We start from the raw sequence: 19,574 nt of genomic DNA on the forward strand, positions 1-19,574 counted from the left end.
ATGGCACTCGGCCGTCCTCTGCTCATGCCCACCGTGACAGCACAGAAGAGGATAAAGTGAAGCTTTGTCTCTTTGCCGTCAGATCTTTCAAGTCATTAATACATTTGTTTAATGTTTGTGTGGGTGGCTGTGAACTTGCATCTAATAGACAATGCTCTTAATGGAGACTACATTATTGCGACATTCTGCTATTGAACTTGATCGGTATCCCAGTCAAGTTGAATGTACCATTAGTACTATGCAGGCATGGTTATGGTTTACAAATTCCTGCCACCTTGTTTATTACGGAGGTATGTATCCTAGGTAAGTAGAATAATCCTCCCCTGGGTGGTGGTGTAAGTATTTTTCAACGTGACCTAAATCTGAAATTTGGATTTGACTAAGGGATTATCATAGTCACCATAACAAAAGTGGCTATTTACCCTGCTGCAAGCCCAATAGTACATAATATTTGCTACTGACCTGGCAGCTGCCAAAAAAGTACATAATCCTTGCTGTTTAGCTGGCCATAGTTTAAAGGGCAGAGATGGTGTACAAGTTGACGGACGGTCAGATACAAAGTGTGAAGGAGGTCTGTATTTAGAAGGCCAGTATTAAAAAAAAAAACCAAGCATTTGCAATGCAATCAGTCTCACCTTTGGGAACTTATATATATTTAGCTGTTCATCACATTAGCCTTGGTGCTGAAACATCTACTGTTCTTTAACATGCCAGGTATTGAAACACATGTAGAGAAATATTGCCTTTCAGCAGGAAAGGGTATAGTCCAAAGCTCAGGTTCTAATACAAAAGCAGGGCATTCGGTGGTCATATCACTGAAAATACAAGATTTGAAAAAAATATTATTGTCTACGGGTGCTCGTGGAAGACAATTTCTATGGACTGGAATCTAGAGAATGCAAAAGTGATTCTGGTATTTTACTGACCTCTGCTGGTCGTTTTCTATCAAGATAGTTAAATAGAAGTAGTTGCCAGACAAATTAAAAAAAGAAAGTCCCTCAGCAGAAAGCAATTCTGGTATTTTACATACCTCTGCTGGTCGTTTACTAACAAGACAGTTAAATTAGAGGCAGTTGAACAGAAAAAAGTCCCGAAGCAGAAGCAGACAAGTCCTAGGGCTGATCTCCAGAGCCCACAAAGTACATACACATATAAGTATATCTTAAAGTATATACTAACGTATATACAAGAGGTCTAGAATGCTTGACCTAAAAAGGGACAACAAGCAATGGTAGGTGGTGGCCATCTTTTAATGGGGATGCAACACGTGAGGCATTTGAATGTAAGTGCATGTACAAATGTACAATAACTTGTACAAAGGTAAGTACATGAATTACAGATGAAAAAAGTAAAATCTATTTTGAATAAAAACATTTACATTATTTTAATATTCAGATATGAGATGTAAGAATCAAATTTCTATTTCGGGAGCTTCGGAATATGGCATACAGATATTTTGCTCTGCAGCCTAGGAGTAGTTCACTGTCTAAAGTATAAGTATGATTTTAAAGCATGTTACATAAATGTTTTATTCACTCATGAGAATACATTTATTTGTTATCCTTCTTTTGATAATTTTTGAGGGCTGGGCTCTTTTTGGGCTTATTATGGAAGACCTTGTGTTAGCTTTAGGCTTCTTGCTAAGGGGGGCGTTCTTGCTTACCATTTTAAATCTGGTCACAGCAGCAGTCGACAAACAGCAGCCAACAAGGAATGCAGATGAATAGATGGTATCTGACCCCAGAGGGAGGGACACATACAGTAGGCAATTTGTGCTTGGGGCACAGTGTTTTAGGACACTTGCAGTAGGTAAATTGAGTAAGGCGGCTTCTGTGGAATGGGGAAGCAAAAGCAGGAGAAATGAAAGTAATGCATTTGGATAATTCACAGGAGGAGATCACTCTGCTGCCTGTGAATAAACACCCAGCAGATTGGGTTTCAGACACAGAGGCTTATTGATCCCATGTCATAAGTGGTCCCTTCAGCCACATTGACATTTTCGTCACCTGCACAATGTATCATGGGAATGGTAGTTTCGAGTTTTAACATGCTAGGCAATGTTTTTAGTGGGCAAGGTCCTGCCTCCACTGTGCCCTCATTTCGTTCCTTGACAGTTCTGGCTCAGCAAAAGAAATCTTTAAGCCCAAAAACAAATCTGTGTGACCGGATTGGAGGCTGTCCCTTACTAAAGCCTCTGGGGAGGGGTCTGGGAACGAAAGAGTACAACTGGCAGGAGCAGGATGATGACAAGTGGGAGAATAAGGGCCAGAAGGTCGACCAGACCACAAGGACGAGGACAAAAACAGGCCCAGGGAGACCTCATCTACAAAGACCAGTGCTATCAATGCCAGAGGGGACCTGAAACACGACAATGTAAAAACAGGACTAGAGATACCTGGACCATGGTAAGAAGAATCCAGGAGGATGTGGAACAGGGGGATCTCGACCCAGTGGGCAAGGTCCTGAAGGAACAGAAACACCAGGGGTAAAAGGAACAGAAGGCCAAGGACCATAATGAAAAGGAGGGCCTGGGAGCACCAACCAGGACAGAGGAACAAGGGCAATCAGGGCCAGGAGTAGCAGGCACAGATAAAAGACCAAAGAGGACCAGTACCGTGAGACTAATGGAAAGAAGGACCAGAGACTGGGGCCAAAACCACAGAGATCAGATGGCCAGAAGTGAAAGGGCTGGTACCAGGAAGACTATATTCAAAAAGGACCTGGTCTAGCAAAACATGGAGACCTTAGATCAGAATGACCAGCGGGCATATAAAGAACCAGGAAGTCTAGGCCCAGTGGGACCAGGATCAGAAGGTCCATGAGGGTCTCCGTCTCAGAGAATTCTATAAAGGATAAGGAACTTGAGTACGAGGACCAGAATGAGTAGGGTTATTACGAGGTACAACAGGGCCAGTATGATCATTACCTGGAGGTCCAGGACCTGTCAATGTGGACAGTTGTCTACAGGGTCAGCAGACAACTCTAAATGTGGTAGGCGGAGGTCCCTCAGGATTGCAGAGATATTGTATTCTGCTATTCTGATGGAGTTAACTCCATCCTAAAAATGCTAATTCAGGCCATAGTTTTTCATTCTTTTGTCATGAGATTGGAATGAAGCCTCTCTATTATACTGTGCTGGTCACTTCATAGAAAACCCTATGCAATTGTTTCTATTTTGATAAAATCACCCTAAATTGTAGATGGCTCTATGTCATTGGGATACATCATTTCCATTTCTCGTTTTTTCTTAAACAAATCATTGTATTCATGTGTTTTAGTCTGACTTGGTTAATTGCACTGAACCAGAATTACTAATTCCATAATGCACTGATTTGCTGCAGAAAAGATGTTCTGATAACATGCAGCCTTTTTGTAATCCTATATCTGGACCGGGTGCCTTCCCATATCTCTGCGAGGAAGAGAGAATACATAGCTCTAGAAGAGTAAATGGCTTTAACTAGTCTTACAAAGATTCTAGTCATCTTTATTAATTAGTCTCTTCTGAAGGTTACAATGAAGGAGTAGAAGCATATGTGGAGCGCAAGACAGCTCCACAAAGGGCCTCCCAAGTCACTATGTCTTGCCATATGATGTAATGGAGTTGTATTCTGTGCCATGCCTGTCAAAATACTTTGGAAACATTCAAAAATTCTATAAGTTGGTGCCTGAATCTAAGCCAGTTTTACCACTAAGGCCTCGTGGCAAAATTCCAATGTTTGTGACCACAAAAGTGCTTATCATTGTGTACTAAACCCTTTTTATGAGTTGAAAATTCTTTTGGCTAGTAAAATGACTTTTGCAGTTGTTTCCGGATTGCTATTAGGAGGGTTCGTGAAATGGGGTTCCTCCCTCCCCTTTTCAAATTGGAAAGAAATTTATTATTGATAGTTTGCTACTGCAATTGCTGTCACAAACCACTGATAAGCTAACGACCCCCGAATTGAGGTGGTAACTAATTTGCAAAGGGAAAGGGAGTCCTGAGGACCCCTTTCCTTTTGAGAATCACGTTTGCTGCCTCAGGTGGAGAAGTATTCCAATGATTTATTGAGGAACACATGCGCTTTGGAAAAAAAATAGCTTTTTGCATTTTTAAGTGTAATCATAGAGATGATGGTGTGCTGTCTATTGCAGGCCACCATCTCTGTGATTATAGACAATCACAGAGGATCACAAAGTGTCACCTGCCTAATGAATATTAATTAAGCAGGTCATTCTGCAACCCATGTGATTCAATATTTTTTTTATTGATTGCACAGTACATATGTTGGTTTGCAAAATACTATTCCTTTCGCAAAATTTATGTGCGGAATTTGCACCACTTTTTTTGTGAGTGAAATAATAATACATCAGGACCTAATTTTCATGAGGAGATGGATGCCAATTGTGTTCACTTCTTGTTTGCAGTTCTACCTGTTGTAAGTACATAATCAAACAAAGTTTAAGCTGTTTAGACATCAGCCCAGTAAATAGTGAAAATACTGTGCTATTTGCCTCGCTACTGGTTCGCCAAGTTGTGCACACTGTCTATTATTTAGGTATTTGGCCAGCAACCAAGTAAATAATGAAGTTTCTTTTCAAGTAACTTAAAATGCCACCAACAATACAGTATATCATCTCTGTGATTCAGCAAGCTGCCAGGTAAATATTGAAATTGCTTTGCTACTTGCCAGGCTATTCGTCATATATTGTAAAATGTCTGCTATTAACCTGCAGCCACATAAATATTTAAGTTTAATTGCATGGCTGCTGGCCTAATGCTGTTTTGCCAGCAGCTGGGTCCTGAGTGAAGTTTTTTTGTTTGCTTAATGCTGGTCAAATGGTACCAATCATCTGGTATTTAGACAGTGGGCAGGTAAATAGGGAAGTTTCATTTTTATTTACACAGCTGCTGGCCAAACAGTGCAGAAACTCTACTATTTAGCCAGTGTCCAGGTAAATAGTAAAGTTTTCCTGCTATTCGCACATCCGCAATCCGAATGGTGCAAAATCTCCACTATTTAACCAGCGGCTGGGGAAATATTGAAGTTTTTCTGTTATTTGTATGGCCACCGATCAATTTGTACTATTAGCCAGCATCAGTTAAATAGTGAAGCTTGTCTGCTATTTGTATGGCTGCCAACTGAACAGTGCAAAATACACTATTTAGCCAGAAGCCAGGTACATAGTGAAGTTTTCTGCTATTTGCATGGTCGCGAGCCAAACCGTGCCAAATCTCTACTATTTAGCCAGAGACTGAGTAAATAGTGAAGCTTATCTGCTATTTTCAGGGATGCCAGCTAAATAATAAATAATTTCTACTATCTAACCAGTGGCCAGGTAAATAGCAGAAAAAATTCACTCTTTACCCGGCAGCCAGGTAAATAGATGCTACCTTAGCCCACTATAATATGTCCCTCACCACTAGTTGAGCAGGGTAATGTCACTGCAAAAGAACAAAATACATTTAATCGTGCAAATATTCATGCTTTAATAGAAAATGCAAAACCAATTAGACCGCAATTAACATTAGTCCAAAAAGTTAAATGCAACCTAAAGCAGAGTATGTCGTTGGCATAAAATGATGCAACCATTACTTAACTTTCGCAGCAGTATTTTGAACTGGTGTCTTTAAGCTTCATAATGGAGTGTGGTGGTTGGTAATATACGGACCTCCGGCTTTAAATAGTAAACATATCCTAGGATCTTGTTGTTAATCCAGTAATACTTATTCCTCTCTAAAGTGGTGGTAAATGCTGGCTAATTTTTAAAGAAGATAATAATATAATATAAGTGCTCAATTAGAGCTGCACCAATAAGTGTTGGATAGCTTAGGACCTTTTTTAGACTTTGGTAGGCATGGTACTCTGTCACATTCGTGGTGGGTGCCCCATCCACTGTCTAACAAAGTGCATTATAGACAGTGGCACTTGTAATATGATGGATGTGACATCCCACGTTTGCGATGGAGTCCCTCCTTGCCAAACTATAAATCAGCCCCTTAGTTAGGCAGCTCTAAAAATTAGGATGGATATAAATTTGATTTTTCAATCAATGGATGTTTTTGTAGCTTGAACTAAGCACTTCAAACCTGCTGCATTTTAAATAGATGCAAAAACAATAAGGTGATGAATTGAATGCTTGAATTAATCTCAGCCACTGACTTTCACTCCGGCTGCATCTCAATCCATTGTTTTTTGCCCACCATGCCACCTCAGTTTGGACCCAACCATATGCACATCAGTCTTGGCCCTGCTCCTCATAGAATTAGTCCAGCCCGGTCCTTCCTGAACCGGAATGCAACAACCCAGGACCGTTTCACCCTTGTTAGGGCTCTTCAATCAGATATAGCTTGCTTCCAGTGGCACAGTGAGCCCGGGGCCACGACTGGGTATACCCAGAGCACTTACAGAGAGGCACAAATACTTTTTATAGTACACATTCGGAAGCTTGCGGAATCGACCTGTGCTGTTCGCATAGGTCTAAAAACACCTATTGAGGGCTGGGTGCAGAAGTCAAACACCTAAATACAGACCAACTTTATCTGGTCCTCCGCCGGATACTACAACATACCTGAATGTCTCGGTAACACATCCGTGAAGCTCCCCCGAATGTGTACTATAAATGGACATGCTGTGGCAGATATTTGCTTCTGGATATCCATGTGACCCAGAATATGCCCACATTGCCACAAGCTATTGGTCTTTTGATTTTTCTACATCTGGCCTTGCCAGGTTTCACGCTCTGCATCCCATTAGTTTAATCAATTAATCTGGATCCATCGGATCTAATGATATACCCACTACCGATCCCATGTCCTGTCTGAAACCAAGGTCAAACTGTTTAACCAGGACATGCCAAAGACTGCAGGAAATTTCTTGAAGCCTTATGGTCTTTAACTACTGCCTAGTTTTGTCTTTCTTGCTACTTATAAGTATTTTTGCCGCCCTGTGCATGCCCCAGCAGAGTCAACGTGTATGCTTTTCCTGTATCATACTTTCTCCTTTACATCGTTGGGGATGTGCTATGCCACTGACTTTCTAGCACCCTCCCAAAAGACCGACCATGGTACAAGCTTCTTTCATAGACTTAAAGTTTGGGGTCTAGGGTTTCCGCCTTTCTCTAAGAAATAATACCGCCCATTTGTTCATGTTTTAGCATTCTGCAAAGGCACATGATTCAGAAGTAGACCTTTTTATGAAATTGTCTGTTCTGTTTTTTGTGTAGTTTAATTATTGATTGGGGGCCATTAGGGAAACTGTAGAACATATTTTAAGTTGTTTTCTTCTTACATCTGCATCTTCAAGTATATACTGATAAGGGGAATAATACCAGCTATTGGTGATAATTTGTTTTCCATTTTTGTACCAACAAGGACATTAAAATATCAATCGTGCTAGTATAAAACCAGCTAGGTGGCAACCAGAGTGGGGGGAGGTGGAGAAACATGACAGCAAATACGTTTCTGGGGTTGCCGTATGTCTGCTATTAAGTACTCTGGTCCACATTGAAGTCCATTGTTTTGAACCGACTATGCCACTCTAGACAGGTATAGTTTGAGGTCTGTGGCATAGTGAAGGGACAATAATCAGAAATGCGGTCTGAGCAATCATCAGTGGCTGAGGTTCAAGCAGCTGTTCCATCACCATTTTGTTGCAATATATGGCCTAATTGCGACAGGTATGCTTTTACATGGGCACTCACTGTGTTACAGGACTCAAGCTATACCTCACTGATGTGTCTGTGTGAGTCTAGTATAATGTTTATGTTGGAAGTGTACCTTTCCAGTACAAAGTAATATGCTTAGGCTCACTTTTAAACTTTTACCACATGTTAGACATTCAGGGGTCATACCTTTTCCCATCTACCAGATGCCTTCAGGGGAATAATAAAGCCTATGAATTTATTCAAACTGGATTACGCTCAGCCTTGCAGTGACCAGTACATGCAAAGCCATCACAACTTCTCTCCAGTCGCCTTGTTGAAGTGGACCGGTATAGCCTTCCCATCCAGATTTAAAGTGTTTGAAACTAGTTGGGTACATTAATAGTTAGCATACGGTATGCTATCAAGACTTACTTTCTAGATTGTCAACAGTCACTTTGGCCTCTAAGGAACTGAATGCAGGAAAAGGGGTTGGGTCTATTTTATGGGCCTCGAGGCCATGGTGTACCTGGAGAAATTTGAAGAATTTAGATTAATATAGTTCTCCCTTAATGCTTGAAATGTTCTGACATGACTTCCTTCCCATACATCATCCGCCTTGGATATATCAATGTGGTCGCAATGTTTAAATGCCAATAGACAGGCAGTGTGTCTGGATGCCAGCATGAGAGGACCACCGCAGTAACTGGGGGTAGAGGTGTACGGATTGAGCCACCATATAGCATGGACATTAGATTCCTCTCTAAAAGGTCTTGCAGGTCCAGCTAGTATGCTGTGTGGTCTAGTAGCCCAAGAGTCATTTGTTAATTACGACGAGCTGGGGTGTTCAATAGTGTAATAGGAAATCTGCTGTAGAGAGTCTCCAATGATAAGTGGGTTGAATGGATTTCTCAAATGCTACTTGTGTGTTTTTTTTGCCCATAGGCTTGAGTGAGAGCACTCTTTTTGAAGAACCATTTGGGAATCTGATATTGATAGTTTTGAACTACATATAGTGAGAATCAAACACTCTACCAAGGATAAACAGGGACATTATTCTTAAATTAATCTCTAGCCCAAGCATGAGCATCTGATTTTTATCACAAAATCTTAGTGCTACTTAATGAACATGCAAAATATTTAGTATTAAGTAAATCTTTATTTCGCTGCACCAATATCTCTTTTATAGTCCCTGGAACCTCTCAGATAAGTGATTTTTCATGCTGAACAGACTTTTACTACTTCTCTTCTCTGCTGACTAGCTGTTTTGGAAAAATGTTCAGTTAATCCCTGCTTTCCAAGGAATCTTGTTGGATCAGCAGACTTTTTTTTGCTATATTTTAAACAATTTCAATAGAACATTTGCCAAAATGTGCATCATTGTTTTCAGAGATTCATGGCAACATTGATACCACATTAAATGTGGAGACAGGTGATAGAGAGGTTTTCCAGTCATATTTTGATATTGTTGTCTTTTCAGAGATCTTGGCTGCCTGAGCTTATTCTAAATTCTTGGAAGTATTCAGCAGCCTCAGATGTAAAGATCTGAGCTAATTAATCAAACAGTGGGAGAAAGTCTCACTAAAGAGGAAATAGTAACATACTGCACTGGTGGGCATTATATTTTAGGGGTTAAATCAGGAGAAATGCATCATGTTATACATACACGATTACTCTAATGAATTCTTGAAGTTAGAATCAATGTAGGGTCGTCTAGATGACAGGAAGTAATAAAAATATTAGTTACAATTGATTCTATCCGTAGATTTGCTCTGTTTATTTCAGGCATTGCTAATCCTAACTTTTCCTTCATCAAAAGAAATGGGAACAGTACAAGCTGTATGGGGTTAAGAACACTAACATCCTCATATTACCCTTCTTAATTGCTCAAGAAAGGATGGGGTGCGAGTTTGTCCAAATTTAAACTAGTATGCCCTGTCGCTCAGCTCAAGCTTAATGAAGAATGAGATTTAAAAAAGCTGATAGACAGTTGCCAGGTAGAATTCACTATAATGGTAACCCACAAAAACACCTAAATGCATGATCAAACTCGGTGTACAAAAACCCACAGAGGAACCAAATAAAGTATCTGAGAGAACGAGGATATCCCCTGGAATAATTCTACCATAGGTACTCTTGATATAAGCATGCAGATTTGTAATTAAGGGGGCTGGAACTTGTCTGACTGCACCAATCCAAATGTACTCAACTACACATTTGAAGAGTATATACTTAAGGAGGACCATGGAGCCCAAAGTAGCATCCTTTAGTTGACTCCTATTAAATCCATACTAATATAATAAAGAGAGAGACCAAACCTTTGAGGTAGGTAAGCCCGGAACCACAGCGCCAACCGGAGCACCGCATGCAGCATTGGAAAGGTGAGGAAGAGCAGATGGGCATAGGCTATACACCAGTGCAACATATACTTTGGAGGGGACAAAGCACGTTGTGGGACAAAGTAGTCCGTTGGAAGTAGCACCAGCTCTGAGGTGGGCGTGTGCGTACGTTTGGAGCGTGTGAATAGCGTTCTATCACGGCGGCTGAGTACGCCGTCGGGTGACATTGACGTGGCGTGTGGCGTCTCAGTGGATCACGCCGTGTTGTGGATGCAGAGCCCGGGCACGATGTGCACGGCAGGACGGCAAGAGGCACATATTGCTGGGGCAGACTGTGAGGCCAGAACGTCAGAGCAGGTACACCTGCGTTGGCGCCTGCAGAGCACGGGCACGATGTGCACCGCAGGACGGCAAGAGGCACATATTGCTGGGGCGCATTCTAATTGCAGGCATGTCGGTCATACCCGGACAACGTCAGGACGGGCCGCTAGTTTCTTATCATTTCAAAAGGGGCCTGCTATAAGTATAAAGTTCTTGGCTCTCAGAAGCGAGAGGAGAGAAGACAGAATAAAATAAAGGTTGCTGGAGTGCAACTCATCCTCCATTAGTCACCATTTAAATTACAATTAATCTTGACCATTTGTAAGAAAGTGTCATCTTTTTGTATGGTTGCCCCCACTTTTTGCCAAACTGTTGATGTACTTTGACTGAGTGTGCCTTGGGTTCCTGCCAATAGGTACCCATGGCCTATGTTCTTCCTGTAAAACTGCATTAAGACAAAACCCAATTGGCAGTCTTTGGCCACAAGTCAGTGCCTTGTAAATGGTGCCATAGATACCAAGGGCACTGTGGCCAGGGAAGGCCTCTAAGGGCATTGTGCCACCCATAGAAGCCCTGTACATTTACACACACACACACACTGCCATTGCAGGCTGCGTGTTTTGGTGCAGAACAAAGTGAAGATTCGACATGGCACACATCCTTGTGTGCTATGCCTACAAACCACTGCCCTGGCATAGGTAAGCCATCTCTCAGGCTGGTGTACTTTACCAGTGGTGAGGGTACAGGTGCATGAGCTTTGTACCCCTTCAATGTTTAAGCCAATTCTTAGACATTGTAAGTGCAGTAATGCCATTAAGAGTATAAGGTGATAGGAGGCTGTCCTTATGAACTCCACAGCACAATAATGGCTTTACTGAAAACTGGTAAGTTTGGTATCAAACTTCTCAGCACATTAAACCCACACTGATTCCAGTGTGAGATTTAATGTAAAATGCACTCAGTGGACATCTTAGAGATGCCCCCTGAAAAATGACCTAACTCTAGTGTCCTGGCCGAGTGGCTACTCGCCAGTTGCCATCATTACTAGACATGTTTCTGGGTCCCCGAGAGCCTGCTGCTCTCAGGGGTCTGAAAAAATGTATATACTAGGAAGAGGTGCCAAGCCTCCTCCCCCAGGATGGGCAGGGTCCACTAAGGGGAAGCTACAAAGGCTTGCTGCCTTTGTGAGCTACCCCAGGCCTTTGCTGCTTCCAGCTACTGGTTCTGACCCCACATTTGGAGGGGAGAATCGATGGGAAAACCAAGTGAGGAAGGGAGGTGTGCCCACCTTTGCCAACCCCACCCCTCAGGTTGTGGAGGCGTGGGGAAGCACAACTCTCAGTCCCCGCCATCTTGCAGATGGGGGGACCCAGCCAACCAGAGAGGCATATGCCTCCACCCACTGGAGGGTGGCATAATAGGGGGTGTACCCACCCCAAGGAAGGGACCCATTGGTCCCAATGTTTTCTTACCTGTAACACCCCTAAATCTAGTAATTAGGGGCAAACCTGATACTTGCCTCCTCAGACAAGAATCAACAAGAAGAAGAGAAGGAGTTATATTATTGGTGGTTTTGTAGCGCGTTCAATTACTCAGGAGTATCCTGGCGCGTTAGAAGTAGGACTGAAGAAGGTGTGCTGAAACTAAGAAGAGGAGGACGCCCACTGTCTTGGCCCCAGCCCTACCGGACTGTCCCCACCTCACACCTACACCAGCGAAATCCTGGTGTGTCCTGCAGCTAGCAGCCTCAAGAACCTGAAGGTCCTGCCCTGCCTTCCAAACCCAAGACTTTGTCTCCCATGAGCACCGTATTTACTCACCAACGGACTCTTGCCCCAGCCAAAACAGCGAGTCTGCACCACTCTGCACAACTCTGATAACCTTTGCCCTGAGCCTCACACCAGGAGCTTTGCTCCCACAACCTTGTGGCCTGCTCGTGAGCTGCCACCAACCAGAGGCCCCCTATCAACCATTGGGCCTCAGCACTCTGCACCCGGCTGCCCTAGTGCCACTTAGGGTGTTTCAAGAGTGCATCCTCGATCCTGGGGGAACACTGGTCCTGATCATAGAATACCAACTCCCACAAATAACTTCTTACCTGTAAACTGATCAATTTCCTTCCATAGGATTGCACTGACTGCTTTTCTTGAAAATTGTTGTGCGGAGTTGATTTTGTATGAGAACTTGAAAAACTGCAAATATAAAAAAAACTGCTTTACTTACATTTTCTCTAGAAAATGTCCCAGTGTGATATCTAGGCATATCACACTGAGTAGGTAAAGTAATCCATAAAGTCATCTGAAAAGGAATCACAAGTAATCAAACAGTAATTTCCACTGTATTCAAAAGTATTTACATACCTCTAACAAAGTCATTTTCATTCAGCTTGCTTGTATTGTTCAACCTGCCTTGAAAAGTATCACTTTCAGTTACCTGTGCCAGGCTTGCGTGGTTCTAGAAAATGAATATAACTAAATTAATATTTTTTATACAAACAAATTGGTCTGAGTTCAGTCTTTGAGTGTGTGACATCATTTGCTGCCTGAGTGTGTCCAACAAATGCTTAAAACTACCCTTTGATAAAGCCTTACTGCTCGCCCACACTACCACAATTAGAGAGTAAGGTGCTATCTACTTTTACCTCTGCCTACCTTTTGGGGTGCACACCATACCTCATTTTGGTATAGTATATATAGAGCCAGCTTCCTACACCATTGTTTTGCAAATATTTTCCGAAATTTTGTTTTCAGGTAGATGTATCATAATCAGAGATACTCTTGACCTTTCGATTCAAAGATGTGGCTCGACACTCTTGCCCATGAAATCAATTTGCTTTTTAAGATTTAAAGTATCTTCTATAAGAAATGTTTTATTGACATCTTGTCTTACATAATTATTCTATTCAAGATAGACAATCAAAGGCCATACAATCAAAGAATAACCACTATTCTTTGACCGAAGAAACAGAACAGCACAAACAATAAAGCTCCTCCGTCAACTAAGATTTGAAAGGAAATACAACAAAAAACATATCAAATCGTTATGTTTCCACTGATTAAACTATTCAAAATAAGTAAGGGGAATAAAGATAGGAATATAGCTAGTTTAGATGAGAGGCAACATACAAATACAAGATAAGTATATACATTCAATAAGACAACATTAGTTTTGTGCCGTTATTGGTCTTTTATTTCCAGATGTTATTGGTATGCAAGGGATGAGACCAGCCAACGCGTTTCACCCAAACATGGGCTTATTCAGGGCAAAGTACTTATAGTTACTGGTAAGTACTACTTCAAAGATTTCGAGAACGGAGAAATTCAGCCGTTTCTGAACAACGTAAGAGAAACTCATGGGGTGGAGAATGAATCTCAAAGAGAGCAAAAGGACCTTAAATCGCAGTGTCAGTGACATAGTACGAGAGCCGTGTCCGGGATGCGTCCTGCAGCCAGCATATCATAGCATGCGCTTCATAAAAACCAAATACAAACCTGGTTGAAGTACTTGGGTGTGCTAAGCAAAGCAGCTTTGTTGCAAAGGAATGGAAATATAAATTCTGCCGAATTCTAAGCCAATCTGAGCACATTCAACTTTGATTCAGCACATGGCTAATTTGATTTCCTTTTGCATTGTCCTGCAGTGAATCAGCCGCGTTTTTCTGAGATTTTTGTAGAAGTATCCTAAATGGAGGGAGTTCACACATTCAAACATTGAATTGATGAGTGACCACCACTGTCGCATGAAGGCCTGGTTCAAAGTTTGTTAGATGTGCTACATGTTCTTCATTTGGAAAAGGTTATTTTTTCTACGTGCTCATCCTACTTGTACATGCTGCGATGGCTTTTGAAGTAGAAACCTAGGCTGTGACTAGGCTATATTTCAGAAAAAGAAGAGCCTTGGGAAGGTTCAGAGTTAAGTGTGCAGTGGAATGGGGCGGAATTAGAAAATCAGTTTATCCTTATCTTCAGTTTGTCTGCTGTTTCCCGTTTCTTTCTCCAGGTATTTACAGGTTGGAATGATAACCAAAGGCACTGGGACAGAGGTGTAGATCCTAGCATCCATAAATCAACAAGGAAATAAGTCTTGTCTTTCCTATCAGGCTCCGACCTATTGGCTTTGTCAATATTAATTTTTGCTGTTTTGTTTCTCCAAATGGTCGCCAATCATGCGTGTTCATGCATGACAGCCATCTTGAAATTAATTTCTTAATTTTTTTTGAAGATCCATCAGCAGATGGCTTCAGTATTTTCATGCACATCCAGCCATCTTGCGAGGGCTTGGTTTTGCCACTGCTAGTATTGCAACTCAACAAGCATTGCCAAACCAGAAACTCAACCGGTCCCAGCAGCAGTTGGAGACAGGAACCACATCCCGCACTGGGCACAGTGACAGCAATGAGGTGTCAGAACAGTGGCAAGGTCACTACCAGTGATTATTGAAATCCTCGTGCAACCTTCCACAAAATGCCACTGCTTTAAGGTCACCCCACCCTGCTAATGTCAGCTACTGAAAACAGTTCTAACAGCCGATACTTGAAGAGAGCTGATCACCGACTCACTGTCTGTACTGTATGTATGTTGTACTGTATAAGTAACATAAGGTCTTCCACAGACCTTTACAGCTGTCAGTAGGCGAGACTAAAGAGAAGTGCATACTTTGGGGCTTTGCAGGAGATCGAGGTTGGACCAAAGAATAATGATTCCAGTTTGACTGTTTACAGATCTTTGGTGCAGAATGGTACAAACCATTATACCAGGGTGCAAGAGGGCCCTCGGCATCTGTAATGTGCTTTAATTTGGCGTTCACTCGGTAAAGCAGAGGTTGAAGATGATAATTGATCCTTTGTGATAGTTGGAATTCTATCCCAAAGGATGACCAAGACATTTCTGATTCCGTTTCTGTGGTAACCTTAATTTCAAAGCCAATAACAGGCCTCCTTTGGAATTAGGTTTTATAAGCGGTGGAGGGTCGGGGGAGGGCTGCTCGCTGGGAAGTGGTACCTGGCTAGGACACTTGCTTCGAATGATTGTGCTAGGGTATATTAAAAAAAGGAAAAAAACTCCATTAATTGCTTATTAAGAGTTGAGCAAACCTTATATGTGAACAATAAAAATTGCAATTGAATAGTGTGCCTCAGACTGTAAAATGTAATGTAATTGTCTATTAGACAAAGGGAGCAGTAGATCAAAGATGTCTTTTATTTTATTTGCTTATTGTAGCTTGTTATATCGATCAAAATGAAGTGTAGTTTCAACTTTTTTAATGGTTCATAATGTCTATGTTCCAAATGTTAATTGCTGAGGTCAGAAAATTAGGGGGAGCTTTGTGAAGAATGTATGTTTTGCTATATATATTTGTTTTCTTGTTTTTTTCAATGACTGAAGATCATTTATTACTTTGCAGCAAGCTAGAAAACCATATGACGTGCGAGATGTAATAGAACAATATTCACAGGGACATCTGAATCTAATGGTGCGAATAAAAGAGTTACAGAGGAGGTATGTGTCTTCAGGTTTTTTCCCTATTTGAAAAATTAGAAGCAATAGCATGTTACGTTTCTGGATCACCTTAATTTCTATTTTCCATTGTGTAACGAGCGGCACTAATGCAATAACAAGTAAAATATTACGGGTGTTAGATGGCAAAATAATATTGTCAACAGACGTTGCACACAACAGTTGTATATTAATCAATGCTGTTGGTGCACTTGTGTTGAACAAAAAGATATGGACAGCGGTTTCGGTGAAGGAATCCAATTGAAGCAGTCATTAAAAATCACAACTTGTGTTCAATGTATATCTTTTTATTAGCCATAGTTGTTGACTCCACAACAAGTGTTTCATTTGAGTGGATTGTAAATTACTAGGAACCTCCATTAACTAAAACAATAAACTTCACCAATGGAGTTTCTTTTCAGTTGATTCTAAGCAAAAGCAGCTGACGTGTTGCTGAAAGTAACATTTCAGCTTCCGACCTTCTTCAGTGCTTGATGGAAAATGTGTGTAAATATACAACAGTTTTGCAATCTGATTGCAAATTCACACACTGATCTGGTGTCTCCCTTTCATTAAGAAGGCGTCCTTGGTCCCGTCTTCCATCATCTCCTTATTAAGATATTTGTGAATTTATGATGAGATTGCAAAACTGTTGATTACTTATATGGAGTACCTAGCAACCCTTTTGCTTAAGAGCAACTCAAATAAAATCACATTGGTGAAGCATTCAGTTATCGTTAATGATGGCTCTTTCTAATGAGCCAATCAAAGTATTGGAAATATTAATAATTTCCGTAGAATCAAACAAATTATTATTACGTTAAAGATGATATGTAAATGCACAGGCACTAGAACAATAAATGAGCTACAAGATCAAATGTCAACTACAGCCACACACACTTTACAATTATATGATCAATCTTTTAGCACAACCTAGCTATGAAGCATTTTCTTTCCCACTGTGATGCAATTTAATATAGCAATCAGAATTTAAATGCCGCTTTGGATAATGAAACCCCCACGTTACAAATGTTAGCTATCTAGAGGTAATATTTGTGTAAAATAGAACTGTACTCTCCTCCCGAAAGAATCCACGCTCTGAATTTATACCGCAACTCAACTGGTTCGAAAAACTCAGAAACTACTACTCCTGAAATTCTGGCTGAGGACTACAGATAATACTTCTCAGTTTCGGAGAAGTGTCTCTTATATTACCCAATTGTGAGCACTGAGAGGGACTGCTTGTGCCTCTTGAATGGACACTTTACCTAATAGTGAGCACCGGGAGGGACTGATGTGCCTCTTGTATGGACACACTGCCTAATAGTGAGCACCGGGAGGGACTGCTTGCGCCTCTTGTATGAACACATTGCCTAATAGTGAGCACTGAGATGCATCGCTTGTGCCTCTTGTATGGACAGACACATTGCCTATTAGTGAGCACCGAGTGGGACTGTTTGTGCCTCTTATATGGACACATTCCCTAATAGTGAGCAGTGAGAGGGGCTGCTTGTGCCTCGCATATGGACACATTGCCTAATGGTGAGCACCGAGCTGGACTGTTTGTGCCTCTTGTATGGACACATTCCCTAATAGTGAGCACTGAGAGGGACTGCTTGGGCCTCATATATGGACGCATTACCTAATAGTGAGCACCAAGAGGGACTGCTTGTGCCGCGTATATGGACGCATTATCTAATAGTGAGCACTCAGAGGGACTGCTTGTGCCTCGTATATGGACACATTACCTAATAGTGAGCACCGAGAGGAACTACTTGTGCCTCGTATATGGACTCATTACCTAATAGTGAGCACTGAAAGGGGCTGCTTGTGCCTCTTGTATGAACACATTACCTAATAGTGAGCACTGAAAGGAACTGCTTGTGCCTCGTATATGGACGCATTACCTTAATAGTGAGCACCGAGAGGGACTGCTTGTGCCTTGTATATGGACACGTTACCTAATAGTGAGCACTGAATTGACTGCTTGTGCCTTGTATATGGACACATTACCTAACAGTGAGCACTGAAAAGGATAGCTTGTGTCTCGTATATGGATGCATTACCTAATAGTGAGCACCGAGAGGGACTACTTGTGCCTCCTATATGAAAGCATTATCTAATAGTGAGCACTCAGAGGGGCTGCTTGTGCCTTGTATATGAACACGTTACCTAATAGTGAGCACTGAAAGGGACTGCTTGTGCCTCGTATATGGACGTATTACCTAATAGTGAGCATCGAGAGGGACTGCTTGTGCCGCGTATATGGACGCATTATCTAATAGTGAGCACTCAGAGGGGCTGCTTGTGCCTCATATATGGACACATTACCTAATAGTGAGCACTGAAAGGGACTGCTTGTGCCTCGTATATGGACGCATTACCTAATAGTGAGCACTGAGAGGGACTGCTTGTGCCTCGTATATGTACTCATTACCTAATAGTGAGCACTGAGAGGGGCTGCTTGTGCCTCGTATATGGACGCATTATCTAATAGTGAGCACTGAAAGGGACTGCTTGCGCCTCGTATATTAACGCATTACCTAATAGTGAGCACCGAGAGGGGCTGCTTGTGCCTCGTATATGAACACATTACCTAATAGTGAGCACTGAAAGGGACTGCTTGTGCCTCTTATATGGACGCATTACCTAATAGTGAGCACCGAGAGGGGCTGCTTGTGCCTCGTATATGGACACATTACCTAATCGTGAGCACTGAGAGGGGCTGCTTGTGCCTCGTATATCAACGCATTGTCTAATAGTGAGCACCCAGAGGAGCTGCTTGTGCCTCTTATATGGACGCATTACCTAATAGTGAGCACCGACAGGAGCTGCTTGTGCCTTGTATATGAACACCTTACCTAATAGTGAGCACTGAAAGGGACTGCTTGTGCCGCGTATATATGGACGCATTACCTAATAGTGAGCACCGAGAGGGACTGCTTGTTCCTCGTATATGAACACATTACCTAATAGTGAGCACCAAGAGGGGCTGCTTGTGCCTCCTATATGGACACATTACCTAATCGTGAGCACCGAGAGAGGCTGCTTGTGCCTCGTATATGGACACATTACCTAATAGTGAGCACTGAGAGGGGCTGCTTGTGCCTCGTATATGGACGCATTATCTAATAGTGAGCACTGAAAGGGACTGCTTGTGCCTCGTATACTAACGCATTACCTAATAGTGAGCACTGAGAGGGGCTGCTTGTGCCTCGTATATGAACACATTACCTAGTAGTGAGCACTGAAAGGGACTGCTTGTGCCTCTTATATGGACGCAATACCTAATAGTGAGCACCGAGAGGGGCTGCTTGTGCCTCGTATATGGACACATTACCTAATCGTGAGCACTGATAGGGGCTGCTTGTGCCTCGTATATGGACGCATTGTCTAATAGTGAGCACTCAGAGGGGCTGCTTGTGCCTCTTATATGGACACATTACCTAATAGTGAGCACCGACAGGAGCTGCTTGTGCCTCGTATATGAACACCTTTCCTAATAGTGAGCACTGAAAGGGACTGCTTGTGCCGCGTATATATGGACACATTACCTAATAGTGAGCACCGAGAGGGACTGCTTGTTCCTCATATATGAACACATTACCTAATAGTGAGCACCGAGCGGGGCTGCTTGTGCCTCGTATATGGACACATTACCTAATCGTGAGCACTGAGAGGGGCTGCTTGTGCCTCTTATATGGACGCATTACCTAATAGTGAGCACCGAAAGGGACTGCTTGAAGGAGATGGGAGAAACTTGCACCCATATGAGTCCTATAATAGAAGTGACGTACGA

The 19,574-nt window shown here is 42.1% G+C and overlaps 1 protein-coding gene across 1 annotated transcript in view; it reads left to right on the top strand.

Annotated features, from left to right (window-relative positions):
* The window catches only part of KCNQ1 (potassium voltage-gated channel subfamily Q member 1), a 1,107,170-nt gene that overhangs the window by 886,145 nt on the left and 201,451 nt on the right, over window positions 1–19,574 (top strand). The window contains exon 13 of the mRNA XM_078682891.1: window positions 15,684–15,778. Coding sequence (XP_078539017.1) covers window positions 15,684–15,778 — 95 coding nt within the window. The remainder of the gene's footprint in view (window positions 1–15,683; window positions 15,779–19,574) is intronic.

Source organism: Lissotriton helveticus, chromosome 3_1 (assembly GCF_964261635.1).
Source record: "Lissotriton helveticus chromosome 3_1, aLisHel1.1, whole genome shotgun sequence".
In the NCBI taxonomy this organism is placed as follows: Eukaryota; Metazoa; Chordata; class Amphibia; order Caudata; family Salamandridae; genus Lissotriton; species Lissotriton helveticus.